The sequence below is a fragment of the Paralichthys olivaceus genome, chromosome 1 (assembly GCF_024713975.1).
Source record: "Paralichthys olivaceus isolate ysfri-2021 chromosome 1, ASM2471397v2, whole genome shotgun sequence".
NCBI lineage: Eukaryota > Metazoa > Chordata > Actinopteri > Pleuronectiformes > Paralichthyidae > Paralichthys > Paralichthys olivaceus.
In genome coordinates, this window is record NC_091093.1 from 16212388 (window position 1) to 16228330 (window position 15943).

A 15943-nucleotide genomic window follows, 5' to 3' on the forward strand; every position below is an offset into this window, starting at 1 on the left:
TCTGAGCCTGTGTAAATAGGTGTGCCCTGTTAGTGTGCCAGTGGGCATGCCATTCCTAACCTCGCTGCGGTGGTGGTGATCAGCCATAGCCCCCAGCTACAGGAGGCACAGCTCCACACACACACACACACGCACACACACACACACACACACACACACACACACACACACACACACATCTACACAAAAACCCACTGCAGCAGGGGGTGGGAGAGCAGAAACTTGGTGAAGACTGCCTTTGAAGCGCTGCCATGCAAAGGCAGCACAAGGCCATGGATGGCCAAAACAACACACACACACACACACACACACACACACACACACACACACACAAAGGCACATGGGCACACTTTTCTCTAAATGGAGTGCTGGGAGAAGGATTCTTTTCATAATCAGCCATTTGCCTCCTGTCCATGCTTGGCCATTTCCTTTTTAGTTCCTCTGCTTCTCACTTGCGGTCTTGACTTTTTTTTGCATGTCTTTGTTGGGAACAGCCTTGTGTTGTGTTTAGTGGTAAAACAGCAGAGACCAGAGGGCTGTGTGTCGAGGCTGCAGGAGACCAGCAGTCAGTTACTTGGCCACCTGGGATGCTTTTTCTAGGAAGCACTGTAGGCCTCTACCCAGCTGGATGGGGCTTGCTGGTGTCAGGCTGGTGTACCACATCCAGGCAGCCAGCTTCCTCTGAACATCCGACCATCTGTCTGCATCCATGATGGCTCTCTACCTGCTGATATAGGAGAGGAATGGGGACATTCTTCATGTTGGAACAAGGGATAGCTTGCACACACACAGAAAGAAAGATTGTATATGCAAAGCCAAGTTCAGGAGTTCACATTCACTGAGCTTTTGATTGTATATTCATATCAAGCTCCATCTTACAAAGAGAGGGAGAGGCAGACAAAGAGAGAAGATGAAAGAGAGAAGGGGTGGACAGACAGCAGGTGACACAGAAAGAAAAAAAAAACGAGACCACACTCGCCCATGCTATCTATCCTCCTCAGATGGCCATTTGGGCTTGTTAATCTATCGCCTGGTAACAGAGACAGCCTATCAACAACAGCCACGCCCCTCCGCACATGCTCATAGAGAAGGGCTCATTTGGATCTTCGAAGGGAAAACGCACTCACCACACCAAAAATACACACACACGCACACACACACACACACACACACACGCATACAAAACTCCCCACAAATCCTGGCCTGTCATTGCTCTCCATTGTTTGGCTGCAGTTGCTTTCTCCTGGTGTGACTGCCAGCAGATGGCTAGCACTGAGCTGTCATTTTCGGCCTGGGGCCCACACACAGGCACACACACAGGCGCACACACACACACACACACACACACACACACACACACACACACACACACACAAAGACTATATTCTTGCACAAACAGCATATGCACAGTACCCACTGGATGACGCTTGTATTGGCTTTGCAACAGTCCTTTAGCTTTACTCATACTTCAGTTTTTACAGTGCATACAGTATACCGCTCTATCATCACTCTATTATTGCTCTATTATCCTCTTCCTGTTTTTCTCTCTCTCTCTCTCTCACACACACACACACACAGACACAGGCTCCTGATAGACTGTGGAGCCGCTCAGCTACAGGTGCCCCTCATGACCCCTCTCCCTGTAATGACTGTGTAATCTCATAAAAGGGCCGCCTTACTGCATTAGCATGTGTAAAGGCCATTGTATTTGTGTGCATGTGTGTGTGCTGGTGCATAAGTAACTGTTCTGAATCCTCCTCCTGCTGCCATCTTTTACATCTTTGTGTGTGTGTGTGTGTGTGTGTGTGTGTGTGTGTGTGTGTTTGTGTGTCTGTGCGTGCCTGTGTGTCTCACAGAAGTTCAATGAGTGTAGAAGCAGGTGTCAGATCTAATGGAGTGTGTTGGCACAGTGTAAAAGCAGCTGCTGCAGCCTGAGGGTCATCCGGGGTCGACCAGAGGTTAAAGGTCAGGGCTGAGGTGAGGAGTCGGCTGTAGTGACATGACATTCCTCCACTCACTAATCATAGCTCTGATGAATGGCTGCAAAGTGGCAGCTGGTAGACAGCAGGCCGTGTGTGTGTGTGTGTGTGTGTGTGTGTGTGTGTGTGTGTGTGTGTGGCAGTGTCAGAGGATACAGGGAGGAGGATGGAGTGAAGAGGAGAGAGGGGTGGGGAAGCCAGAGTGGGGTGATAAACGGAGGAAGAAGAGGTTTATACATTGCAACTAGTCTCACACACACACGTACACAGAAGCAGGCAGGAAAGTATCGACTGCACGGGACTGTGATCCTGAAGGAGCTGTACATCAGAGGAGACAAGCACAACAACACCTTTTGTCAATATCTGAAACTCCTCACATGCATAACCTCTACACACAACCAAAGGCGAACATGAACGCATCGTCATCCTCTCTGTGTCACACACACACACACACACACACACACACACACACACACATCATTTGTTGTGTCTGCAGAAAGCTGGGACTAATGACAGGCTTTGTGTTGTGTGTGCTCACTCAGCTGCCCCCTGGACACACTTTACCCACCCAGCAGAAAACAGCCCTTTGTGTTTCTCTCTCTCTCTCTATCCCTCTATCTCTGTATCTCTCTATCTTGTTCTCGCTGTCTCCCCACTTTCTTCACCCTCTGGAGAATAGAGTTGTTTTGCTGTGCTCTGCTGTATATATTACCTACTGTATATATTTTTTCCTGGGCCCTGACCACAGATATATGAGTGCAGCAGTGATTTTTTGGCTGACACCGTCCTTTCTCATTTACCAGTAAAAGGAGCAATAAAGTTTTTCCATAAAAAAAAGGCATTGTGGCTAATATTGGAGAATTTTATATTTACACAGCACCTTTGATGTGATGTGCTAAATCATGTAAATAAAACTTAATCATGGTGACTTATACAACTACTGTAAACTTTGGCTGGTATTAACAATACTGAAAATTGAATGATGATCCCATATTTAATTTATTATTTTCCTAGTTCTTCTAGAAGACACATTATTTCTGTCTGTCAGGATTTAAAGATATTTTTTTGAGTTTGAGAAGTCATGTGTGCACCTCTCAACTTTAGATTCTACTTTTTCATTTACTTCCTGGACTGTGATAGAGACTCCAGCAAATAGAAGGGTCCGATCACAGCGGTTAAATGACCTGTTTATGTACGGCTGGATAGGAGATTTAATGTCATTACCTCAAGTTCACTCACCTTGTGCCACTGTCTTTGTTCTTCCCTTCCTTTTGATTTGTTAAACCATAATGAGCAGCCTCTCTGTCTCCTCCAGTCTTGTTTGTCTCTACTCATCCCTCCTCCAGATTTGTATCCTTCCATCTCTCCTCTGCCTCACATCTAAATGCCATCAAAAAGCAACAACTGCAGCAGAGATTTCTCCTCATAATGTCACTGTGCTGCCCAGAGGAGGATTTTTACATCAACCCATGTGTCTACATATAAAATTTCCTTGCTACACGCATGCATGTTAGTCATAAGCACACACATAAACACATCACTGATATAGCCACACTGTTGATTTGGAGTTTGTAAATGAATTCATTGGTTCGGGGCTGAATTCCACATCATTGCTAATTACTTCAAATACTATGCGAATACTATTTATAATAATTCAAATATTTGTGTGTTTCTTTTCTTTATTGCTTCTAACCTGTTTCACTTACAAGAATGGACTTGATTGTGGACTTTCATTTGTATCCCCAAATCCAAAAGGACCAGGAAGTCTATCGCTGTGAGTGTGTGTATGTGTGCATGTGTTTGATGAGTGTGTGGTTGTGGGTTTGTGTGAAAAGCAGACGGTCAGACGGTCAGCTTGTTTTTCCTCTGACAAACCAGCCAAGCAGGAAGAAGTCAATCGATAGCACTTACCCTCTTCCTGTTAGAGTTCCCAACAGACTTGGGAGAAAGACGCAGCCCTGCAGTCACCAGCTCTCTCTCTCTCCCTCTCTCTCCCTCTGTCTCCCTCTGTGTGTGTGTGTATAAATGCGACTACCTGTCTGCACTCTCTTTTTGTGAAAAAGCATTGTGTCTGTGGCTGAGTAAGATAGAGTGCATTTGTGTATTGGAGTCTCAGCCCAAGCACACACCGCAGTGACATGGAGGCACAGTTTTCTTGATTTACTGGCATGTATTGAGCTTCTTCGTGTACTTTATGACAAGGGCTGAAAAGTACAGAAGGTTTTTGACCAAAACTTTGCATTTAATGTTTTTTATTGAGCAAGTGCTCGTCTTCTTCTAATTCAGACAACTCTGAAACTCTGATAACCCTGAATCTATATTCCGAAGATAACCTAAAAAGGATAAGACAGACAGGAGTGAAAGACACTACTTTTATTTATACATATATAGGCAGAGGAAGGTCTTGTAACGGACATGTAAGTCCCTGCTCCTGCTCTTGTGCCTCGGATGAAAAAGTGTCCTACAGGGACCAATAACGTATCGCATGGTTATTGAAGCACTTGTACCCACTTGTGCATCCTGTTCCAAAGGACAAACAGACTAGAGTGCCAAAATGTTTACTGTGATTCATCATGGGGCGCTTCCCTTCCTTTGAGCTCTGTTCTCCAGCAGGATGCACATGTTTTGTGACATCACTGGCATTTGAAAGACAGGATGATACCGAGCACTAAGGTTGGACCAGCATCCAATCTGACTGATCCACTGATGGCCTGTACATTAGATGTTGTAGCTGTGTGTTAAGTATTCAGGTTACACACAGATCTGCTACAACATTAAAAAAATAACTGATGAGTATCTTTGCATTGTTCAAACAATATAATTCTCTCTCCTTTAGTAAATATTAAGGTGTCCATTACAAATTAAAGATGGCCGATAGCATATCTGGTGCATGCCTGTGCATCTGAGTGTGTGTGTTTATATTCATCATATGGTGTCAATTGTTTTATTATGGCTATACAGCTGCCCTCAGATCAGCCGCAGTGCAAGGCTTGTTTCTGTCCTCCTGCCCTTGAATGACCCAAGCCTGACCTGTGTGCGGGCCCTGAGCCTGCTTATGGCTACTGTATGAGTGTGTGTGGGTGTTTAATTGTAAATGTGTGGCCAGGGCAGGGTGGTGGGGTGTAATACGAGCCCCAGGCTTGGACAGGACTGCTGCAGCTTCCATCCAGGCAGAAAAAGCAAGACATAGGTGCCGCAGGGTGATCAGAGAGAGAGAGAGAGAGAGGGAGGGAGGGAGGGAGAGAGAGTAATGGACAAAGAGTAGTGAGGCTCTTTTTAACTTTGTCTCCGTGGAAGAGAGATGTCAGTCTGTGTCAGTTCGCTCCACTTACCAGCCTGTAGCAGGAGAAACAGATCTCGCTCTCCTTCTCTCTCGCACTTTCTTGCTTTCTCTCCCTCTCGCTCCCTCCCACACCATCTCCATCTACTTTCTTCTCTCATATTTTTTGGTGATAGCTTTTCTGCCTCAGTTGAGAAGCAGAAACACCCTGCAGCTCAGGGGAAAACAGCAAGACTAAGAAAAAAAAAAACAAGCAGTGAACATGTCATTGCAGGCAATGCATAGTGCAGGTCTTCTCCTGATCACAGTCCGAGTGAGTTAGAACGGGCTGCTCCGAACGCTGTGGAGTGAGGCCCTGAAGGCAAGCCACGCTGCCGGCTCTGCTGCAGCGTCTCCCTCAGTGTTGTGGGGAGGGCAGCACACAGCTCTTCAAACACGGGAGGGATCAAATCTTCAAATCCCCTGGAAATGTCATCCACGTTTAAGGAAATGTCACTAGACACACACACACACAAACACAGAGGACGTTGTGCTAAAAACCATAGGCAATAGGAAGCACTATGATATAGGGCAATCACAACCTGTGGGTGTAATCGACGTCATCTCCGCAATTTCCCAGAATCTCAGGGGAGAATCAGTGTGTGCTTCTGTAGGTATTTCTTCCCAACAATGTTCATCTTATAATTCGTAGTATTTTTACATTGATAGCTTTGCAACTCTAACGTGAAATGATGTACCACCATTGTGATTTCATTCATACTGGCAATATAATGAAGACTACTGGAAGAGGAATACTTGTACTGTATGAAGTACTTCTAAAATTCTGTCCTCGGTATTAGATAACAGTCAGTGGGGTGGCTGAGCAGTTAGAGCGTGCCATCCGCTAAACGGAGGGTCAGCGGTTCGATCCCTGGTTCCTCAAGTCTGCATGCCGAAGTGTCCTTGGGCAAGATCCTGGACCCCAAATTGCTCCTCACAGCTGTGGTGGCAGTGTGTGAATGGTGTGTGGTAGAAAAAGTGCGTGTGATAATGTCTCTTGTGTTGCAAAGTGCTTTGAGTGGTCAATAAGAAGAGCAGTTAGATACAGTCCATTTAAGATGGAATTATTTTGAGGACTTAAACATTATATTATTTAATTCATGAAAGATTCCTGCTTATCATAGTACATAAAATGAAATGTCTAAATTCTTCATATGTTGTAGTTGCATCAGGTGATCTCATCTGCAGCCGCTGACATCATCCTGTGTTCCCATTGATCCCTCTTCACCTCGGCCGACTAACTTATCGACATCCTCAAGTGTATTTCCTGTCGAGTCTGTCAGCTGTGTTTATGGATGGCCCTGCCCCCTGTTGACACGCGCACACACACACATGTGGGGCCACCTCCTCTGCTTATTGATGTATCCTCTTGCTTTTGACTCCATCCTCCTCATTAATGAATCTGGTAGGCGTGCGCAGATGTTGTGCAGGGCTCAAGTATCGACGTGCATGGTGGTGAGCAAGGAGAGCGCGCAGGCTAGGTCACAATGAGTATATATTTGTGTGTGTGAGGCAGAAAATGTGAGTAATTGTCGGAGAATGTGTGTGTTTCTGGTTGTTGTGTATTTGTATTGCTCACTGTGTTTGGCTAGAATACGGAAGCAAGAGCAGGGTGTGTGTATGTGTGTGTCAGAACTACTTTAACGTGCTGACAGGTGAGGTGTGGGTGGAGACAGGCAGATGACTAGAGAGGTTGTGACTGTCTTGATTGACAAGTCCCTCTCTCTAACACACTGGTACAGACGCTCACACTCCTCCCTGTGCAGGCCTGCAGGCCCTCCCCACCCTCTACTTATCTACAGCTTCCCATCATGATCTGTGCTGGGCTGCTGATGTCTTGTGATCCTTTGAGGACACACAGTTCTCTGTCGTGTGATTTAGGCTGGCAGGCTCTCTCCCTGTCCTGCGACATCATCCATTACCAACTTTCCCCCTCACTGATTGGAGATGATAATGCTGAACTTTGGAATTAACCTCAATTAGTAGTACCCCTGTAGATCTTTCTCATTTCACCTCCTGACTCTTGTGCTCTATTTTACATTTCCCTGTCCCTGTTCCATTCACAGAGCATTTATCAACATGTGCAAAGTCACACACAGTTCATGAATTAAAATAAGCATAATAAAGCTGTATCATCTCATATTTGTCATTCTATGAAATTAGGAAATAGTCCATACCACCACTGAGCTCAACCCTCTCTTAAAATGCACACAATTCCACAAACTCACAGATATCAGTTTCCTAAATATATCTGTTTCTTTCCATCTAGGTCCACGAATATTTTTTCTGGGAAATTGGTGACAATATAAAAAAATAAATAATGTCCCATCTTATGACATTTTTGACTAGATCCACACCTTAATTTAAAGACATCTTTCTTAGCCCGTGGCCCATTCTTTCATCCATCTTCTTGAAAATCCGTTGTGTAGTTTGTACGTAATCCTGCTGACAAACAAACGAGCAAATCGATGGGCAATTAATACCTTTCTTTACAGAGGTAATACGTGTTATTGTTGCCATGCTAGCTGGGTGATCAGGGAGAGTAGGTTTTTTTGCTTATACCTAACCACATCGTGAGTGTTATTGTAACCATGACAACGAAGGTCGGTTACACCTGTCGCTAGCTCCGATGGGTCATCTCAGAGGGTTAGAGACAAACTGATGTTCTTCAGGTTTGAGGATTTCTTAATGTGAACACAAGTATGTATTATCCCAGGCACAGTATGAACTGGAAGAACCTCACCGCCTCTCCAAATCAGCCTGGAAGGGATACATTAAAATATGAATGAATATGCAACACATGACATGCAACTGAACTAGAAAGAGAGTGGCATAAACCTTCACATTAAACCAAATGACACAAGCAAAAAGAAAAGAAGCAATGGAGCTATTCACTCTTTTTCACTCTGAACTGTAAAACCTCCTCATTCGGGCTGTGACTATAAACTATCAATCTGTGCTTGACTGTGCATTCACAGGCTCCTCAGTAGGTCACATTTACTGAATTGTGAAGTCGTTGCTCCGACTTTGGTGTGTTCATTTGCTTTGAAGACAGAATGTGGAAACAAACATGGATGCTGTAAACAAAATGTCTTGTATTTATGCATTGAGAGTGTTTAAAAACCTTAACACCTCTTTCTACTATTTGTAAAATAATGAAGAGCAGAGAAAAAAGATCAGTCGTCACAGGCATATAAATAATGTACAATGTATATATGCAAGTGAATCATAAAAACCTCTTGTGGTGTTCGGTGCTTGTGGGAGACAAACATACAGTTTTCAAAATGACAAAGTGTAACATTTGAAGGTTGACATAAGAGGCTACTGTTTACAGCTGATTGTAAAATTACTTTAATTGGTTTAAAACTGATGAAGTCAAGATTTTCCAGGTTGTTTTGCAGACTTGAGGTGGAGTTCACTTGAATTTTCCCCATTGGGAAGTAAATTTGCGGATTATTCCGTGACCACGTGAACGCACAGTGAGATAGAGTCCATGAAGTGTCGGTCTGGAGGATCATGTACTGTGGTGTGATAGAAAAAACCGGTGCTCATGATTCCCCCCAAACTGCTGTCCCTTATATTGTTTGTATGAAACAATTGTGACAAGAACACATTTACTTATTTGTTTCTGCCAAAATTAGCAAGACACCCACCCTTTGTTGTGACCACTTTGCATTTTGAATAGTTTTTATGGCTACCTTTATGCTCTCACAGCTCACGGTAAAGGTGGGTGAAAGAGGGCCGCCTACTTTAATACAAAGGAAAGTTCACAGGGCGTCAGAAACAAGGTGTCAATGTAGATGAACCAAAACCGTGATCTTTCCCTAACCTTTAGCAAAGAGCTGCAGCTTTAATGTGACCACAGAGAGGACTGTGGAACCACACTCTGCTGTTACAGCTGAGCTCTTTGTACGCCCACCAACCACTCAGACCACTGACTGGCAACTCTGCTGCCATTAATACATTTAAGGCTTTATGTTTTTCGTAAAAAATAAATTTGCTGCCTTAAAAATGCAAATTCTAAGAGGTGTTTTATTTGATCTTATTATGGCTTATTTTAGGTTCATATTTCCCCTTTAATTCTTTCCAATCCACTTTGAGTTTCACAGAAACTGGCAAGTCAATTGACACACTGACCCCTGCTGAAGACTCTCATTCTTGTTAGCAATCCAGTGTTTGCACCCACAACACTGTTGAGCAATAACATAGATTAAGTAATTATGCCTCTTCCTGTTATATGAGCTAAAATGAGTCATTTGAGAGCCACAGTGGCAACAACTGCTGCATGTGTACCATCAAATCTTGGCTTGAGTTTGTTTCTTAAGACCAATATACCAACTGTTACTCTCTACCATCTGTTTTGTAAGATGAGAGATTCAACAATATCTCAGTGATTAAATGAAAGCTTATGGCCGTGACCTGACAGAGCAACTCTCTGTATCTTTCCTTATACAGCCCCTCACAATGTGCTCTTTACTCCAAAAGTTAGACGGAGTGGAGGCTGAAGAGACACTAAGAGACTGGGAAGGTTGTGGTTGTGCAGGTTCTCTGCAGTGGACGTAATCTCCAGGCTCAGACGTGGCTGTTTACCTGCACATGTTTTGTTTACCTACACCTGATAGGTTCAGGATTCAGTCTGCGGAGGCACACCCAGTGTGTCTAATGAGGAGAATAAGACACGCACGCACACACACACACACACACACACACACACACTCATGTACTGGGAGTGTGGTGGAGAGGTGAATTGTTAGCCTTAACAAAGGTTGATTTTCTTGTAAAGTGAGGAGGTGGGTTTAAATGCTTTTTTCATTGACTGTTGCGGTGGAAGCAGCTGTCTGGGCCTGAAGAGGGGGCAGGTGGGCCGGTCTGAGAACAGGCAGTTGAAACTAACTTCCATCTAAAGAAGAAAACAAAACCTTGACAAGCAGATTGATTTACATACAGGCCAACAGCCAAAACGCTTGTTGGTTTTTGTGTCAAAGTTGCCATTGTCCCACTCGAGTGTAAAACTGCAGGATGAGGCGTGGATGCACATTGATGCTCACAAACACTTGCAAGCAGACAACACACACTCTGGCACACAGATGCACACGCACGCTTCCACTAAAACTAACTACCTCCCCCTGGCTCTTCATGAGAAGCCATTAGAAATGTGCCTGTGTGTTTTATTTTTAGCAGTGTGTGTTTAGGCGGGGTAGCGGCGTCTCATCAGTCTTCAGGGCCCTCCTGCTCTGTCGCTCTGTGTCTCTGTCTCCGGCTGAGAGCTATGTATATTTCATAAGCCCTGGGTGCCTTTTTGTCTTAAGATGCGCTGCACCTCCCCTGCCTGTCTCTCTGCTACTCGTCAATGGAGGGAGCCATCACAGCCTCTTTTAAACTCTCCCCCCGCTCCTCTCTTTCTCCTCACTGACAGCCACCCTCTGCTTCTCCCTCTTCTTTTCATGGTCAACTTGTTTCTTCCAGCTGCCTCATCCCTCTTTTCTTTCTTTTTTTTAAATCATTATTCTACTGTGGAGGGGAGCAAAGTAGAGCACATCCAAGCAGACTTTGGCTGTCAGGAAAAGTCTCCCTCTCCCTCTGTTCCTCTCCTTCTTTGCTTCTGTCTGTCTGTCTGCTCTGCGGCTCTGACACTTCAGGGAAGGGACACTTCTTCACCCAGCGCTGCATCCCCTTTAGCTATTGTCTTTTTATAGCAGATATCTGAGCACTGTGACAGCAGCTAAAAATAGCCACACCAATGACGGAGTTAGATTAATTGCTATGTTTTCATTATAAATATATTTGTATTGTTTAGGTCTGATTAATGGTAGAAACATTATCATGTAACACTTTAGCAGAATCTGTATCTCTGGATGTTGCTAATTGATCAAAGGGACTTGTATTGATGTCACTCATTGATTCAGTGGGGGATAATTAAGTCCGTCTCTATCTTACAAATGGATACCCCAATTTAACAAAAATCCATCATGGATGTTAATCATGTGTTTTCATGTCTTTCAGGCTAGTGCTGTGACTGAGGGTACAGCTGGAACCAGTAAGGAGGTGGACTCAGGTTCAGGCCCCTCGCAGCCTGCAGGCGACCACACTCCCTCTCGCCCTGTGACCTCGGAGCAGGAGAAACCTGACCACGCCGACCACCCACTTCCCAGTGAGTGTTGCCTTCCACAATGTTGTCATGTTTTTTGCTTTCTCCTTGTTTTCTATTTTCCTATGTGAAAATGTTTCTATGTGACCATATAATTTACACATTTCACTTCACACCATCTTCTGTATATCTGTGCAGTTGAATTTCTGTTTTGCTGTTCTCCGACCACCAGCAGTGTTATCCAACACGTTGATCTTGTTTTATATTGCATTTCTTGGTCTTGTCACTCTGTGCAACTTTTTGTCACAACATACTGTACATCGTAAAGAATGAGCCATGCCTAAAAATGATGTATTAGCAGACATCGACACAGCTCAGACCTGGTGTTAACATGCATCTCGAGTGAGCCAATCAAAAGTGGACAGCTCCGAGTTTGTCGGTTCAAATCTGACATTAGAATGTGTCTCCACAGGCGTCTCTGACTGAGTGAATCAATGTGTCATACACAGCTTTATGATAAAGTAAGATTTCCCAATTTGAAAACAAACATTAAAATCAATATAGTATATAGTATGGTAGTGTCCACAAATAAATCAATGTATGTGAAACACTGAAAAGTATAGAAAATAGTAGAGTCAGCTGAGTAGGCGGCCCAGGATGCTTTTGGGTTCACACAGCGAAAAGAGTGTGGCCACCACCTCAGAATGTGGTCTGATTGATCAGATCTCAAATGCGTCCTCACTAGTTTCCCACCAGTACTCAGAGCTGTCCCTCTGTGATCGAGCACCTGAGACAGATACCAGGTCTGAACAGGGGCCCCCTGACCCTGCTCTCTGGCAGTACAGGAAGTAGTGACACCCCTGGATTGAATGAGATGAGATGGCTCAAGAGAAGAATGGCCAAATTCCTTTTCAGTTCTTCTTCTCTGGCTGTATGTGTCATGTCTTCTTACACCTCCTCCTCTTGTAGCTCACCACACACACCATTTTATTTCATCTTAGTATGCCTACCTACTCTACCCATCACCATCTCAGTCTTTTTGGTGTTACAAATTGTGTGAAATAGTTGATAGGAGATGATAATGATTTTTTCTCTTCACTTTTACCTTTTGATTAACTATCAACAAATCAAGAAAACCTGCACAAATCACACACAAATACTTTCAAACTCACCGTTGTACATTAAAGTTGCGTTGTATTTTTCAAATCCCTCTCTTGTTAATTAAAAAGTTTCAGTTTTTCTGCGACTGCCAACCTCAGCTCAGATCACTGAACTGTGGCTTCTACAGTCATCTCACATCTCCTAGTGTTGATGCTAGAGAGGTGAATAACCAGGTTGTTGGGATGCTGGGGAGAGACGGGATGGTAGTGACAAAGTGAGACTGAGAGATGAGGTAGAAGATGTCACGATGAGGCAGTCACGCGTTTGTGTGTGTGTGTGTGTGTGTGTGTGTGTGCGTGCGTGCTTGTGTGTGTGAGTTTGTGAGACAGAGAGAGAGCGTAAGCCCTGAGGGAGGCCATCACTACACTTGGTTTTGGAGCTCAGTGCGTTTATGTGGAAAGTGCTGCTGTCTGCTCTTATCAGCGTATATCCTGCCTTTTCACTGGGCTTCTCTACTTCCTCTCCCTTTGTCTTTTTCATGCAAAAATTTACACTTATAAACAAAGGAATTTTGTAAAAACTTGTTCTTATAACTCTTCGCCCTTCTTTTTTTTTGCACTTCATCTCTCTTTCTCTCCTCACCCCTCCCTCTGTCGCTCTTGCTCACAGTTCTCTCCCGCACAGGCTTCTTTGTGTTTTTTCTCTGAGGCTATTTCTGTTTAGCCGTGAGGGCCCCCCTGTCGTTTACAGAAACTCATCTCCTGCTCTCTTTCCAACTGAACACCCCCCCACACACACACACACGCACACTAGCTCAACCACAACACACTCAAAGGCATTTGGTTAAACAGTCATGACAAAGGGGGCCACCGCACACACCCACAGACATACTCGCGTACATGCAGAGGACTCAGCGTTCCAGTGTGGGTTGAGAACAGGGTTTTCATGAGTTATTTAAGTGCTCTCCATCATGTGTTGCTCCGCAGCTCACACTGACATGACACGGCCCATTTCCTCCGCTCAGGCTGGGAACGTGACACGAGACACGCTTGCAGTGTTCACACAGAGCAGAGGAGAGAGGTGCACAATCAGTCATGATCTTAAGACTGTTGGGTTTAAAGCATTAAATGGGTCCCAACGCAACAGCTCGAGTGGAGGCTGATCGGTTGAGACAGTTGCAGTCCTGCTGTCCACTGAAGCCTCCTCTCTGCATGGGTTTTAAATGTGTGAATATTTAAGGGTTTAAATGCTGTAGCTCTTTTTTAAATGTTTGCAGGCTGCACTTTGACACTGCATCGTGGGTTAGTTGTGGATATTTGTGAACTTGAGTATGTCACAGAGAGATCATTTATATGATGTAATCAGAACATGCAGTTTCACAAACAGAGAAAAGCAACAGTCAGTTCTTATTTAAGGTGTCTAAACACTCTGCGGTCCATCGTGAGGCCTTATCAGAGAGCGATCAGGGGTATGAACAGGAAATGTGACGTTTGAGCCGACCCATGAACACCTACGCTGAAAGCTTCACATGCAGAAACCACACAGTCAATACTTCATTGTCAGTGGTGAAGGGCCAAGGAGGGAGGGACACACTGGACTAATGTAAAGGGCAGAATGTATGGTATGTATCGTCAATGCTACAACACATTCAGCTCCTTCTACTTCTCATCCACTAACTAATCACAGTCTTTTGTCTTTGCATCTGTCGTTCTGAGCGAATCTATTTTCAGACACATTCTGTGTGTACATATGTGTCTTGGCATGTTTTTTTTCTTTAAGAACTACACATGCTGCTGATGTGATTGTCATGAGAAAAGCTTCTGAGTGTGTTTTGATTGCCGCTGCACAGCTGGACCGGGCAGGCTTGTGCCTCTGGCTGCTGGCCAGTTCAATACAATTACAATCACCCACCGTGGGAGCCCGGAGCACCACTGAGGACAGAGTGTAGGTGCTGGTCGGGGCACAGAGGGGGGGTGATTCCCGATATCGGCCAACCGGCATTTTTCTTGGGAGGAGGATCGATGTCCGAGCTGTAGCTTTTCTGCTCGAGCTAACGTTTCACATTACGAGTCTCGCATGGAGAACACAGCAGCCAGGTTCAATCCCCATCATCCATGTTAGCAGAGCACATTATTAAAGAGGAGCTGTCTGATTTGATGGAGGGTGATTAGAGACGTCCGTCCCTCTATCTGTTGTCCAGAGAAGAGACCAGCAGGTGGAGCGATGAGAGGAGCAGTGCCAGAAAGAATACAACTGAGGGATGACAGGAGCATGTGGAGAGAGGGAGGGAAGGTATGGTGAGAGGAGGACAAGGACACTGAAGCGAGGGGGGGTGGGGGTGTGTTTGGACAGAGAGATTTGGAGGCTGACAGAGGAGGTATGGAGAGGAATGCCACTGCTTGCTCCTCTCCCTCCTCCACTGCTACTGCTTTTATCTTCTTTTCTTTTCCCTCTCTGCAGGGATGGCAGGAGGGTGGGCTAACTTCGGTTGACAGTGACAAGCTTGCCACTGCTCCCATGAAGCACGGCAGATGGAAGTGCGAGTGTGTGTGTGTGACTTAAATGCCACTGGAGGCCGGGGTATTCGGAGTCCCTTGGCAGCACCACTTTTGGCAGAGTGCCACCTCCATGCCCTGGTTTTTTTTCCAGCACGGCTCACTGGGCGTTGAGGTGTGTCTATGTGAGTTGTATGAGCAGAGGCAGTCTCAAGAAGCAAATATTAATTGCACAGCATTCCCATTGTCTCTTCCATTGCATGTTATTGTTCAGGGGGTCGGACGAGCTCGACGGCCTGCATGCGTTGCTGTTTTTTCATCCATCTATTTGAGTAATTCAGTAATGTAATGATCACAGAGTCTTTGAGAAACAGAGCTCTGTTCTGCAGGGTGGCGCCAGTCCTGGCGGGCATGGGGGGAGAATCAGTCAGGAGACAGTGGGTTTGGCGCCGTGCCACAGTTATTAGCCACTCACAGGGTGGGCACGGGGTTATGCCCCGACTCAATCCCGCACTGTGTTTGCATTAGTGGGTTTAATGTGTTTGTTTGTGTGCATGTGTGTGTGTTTGTGCATGTCTTGCATTTGAGTCAGGATTCTCCTCTGGTCACACTGACCTTATTGTGCAGTCACTCCCAGTTGATTTGTACCCTTTCCAACACATTCCTGTCCCCGAAAGCCTGAGAAACAGACAGCTAGACCCCCCCAACCCCCTCCCCACACACTCTCTTTCTCTCTCTCTCTTTTTCTTTCCCTCTCTCCACCACTCTCTCTCCCTCCTGATGGGTTTGATTTAGTGACTGTGGTTTTCCACCCATGAGCCTGGGAGCCAGAGAGAGCAGATTTGGGGAGAGACCTATAGATTCACAGCCAGCCGAGCACGTCATTACTTGGCCATAGCTCATCAGCGGATACATTAGCAGGCTGGAGAAGCTAATAGATGAGAGCTGTCGCTGTTCAGGA

General features: G+C 45.2%; 1 protein-coding gene across 2 annotated transcripts in view; it reads left to right on the plus strand.

Annotated features, from left to right (window-relative positions):
• gse1b (Gse1 coiled-coil protein b) overlaps positions 1–15943 on the plus strand; it is a 163981-nt gene that overhangs the window by 39828 nt on the left and 108210 nt on the right. For both annotated transcript variants that reach the window (XM_069523062.1, XM_020098786.2), the window contains exon 2: positions 11302–11449. In XM_069523062.1, coding sequence (XP_069379163.1) covers positions 11302–11449 — 148 coding nt within the window. The remainder of the gene's footprint in view (positions 1–11301; positions 11450–15943) is intronic.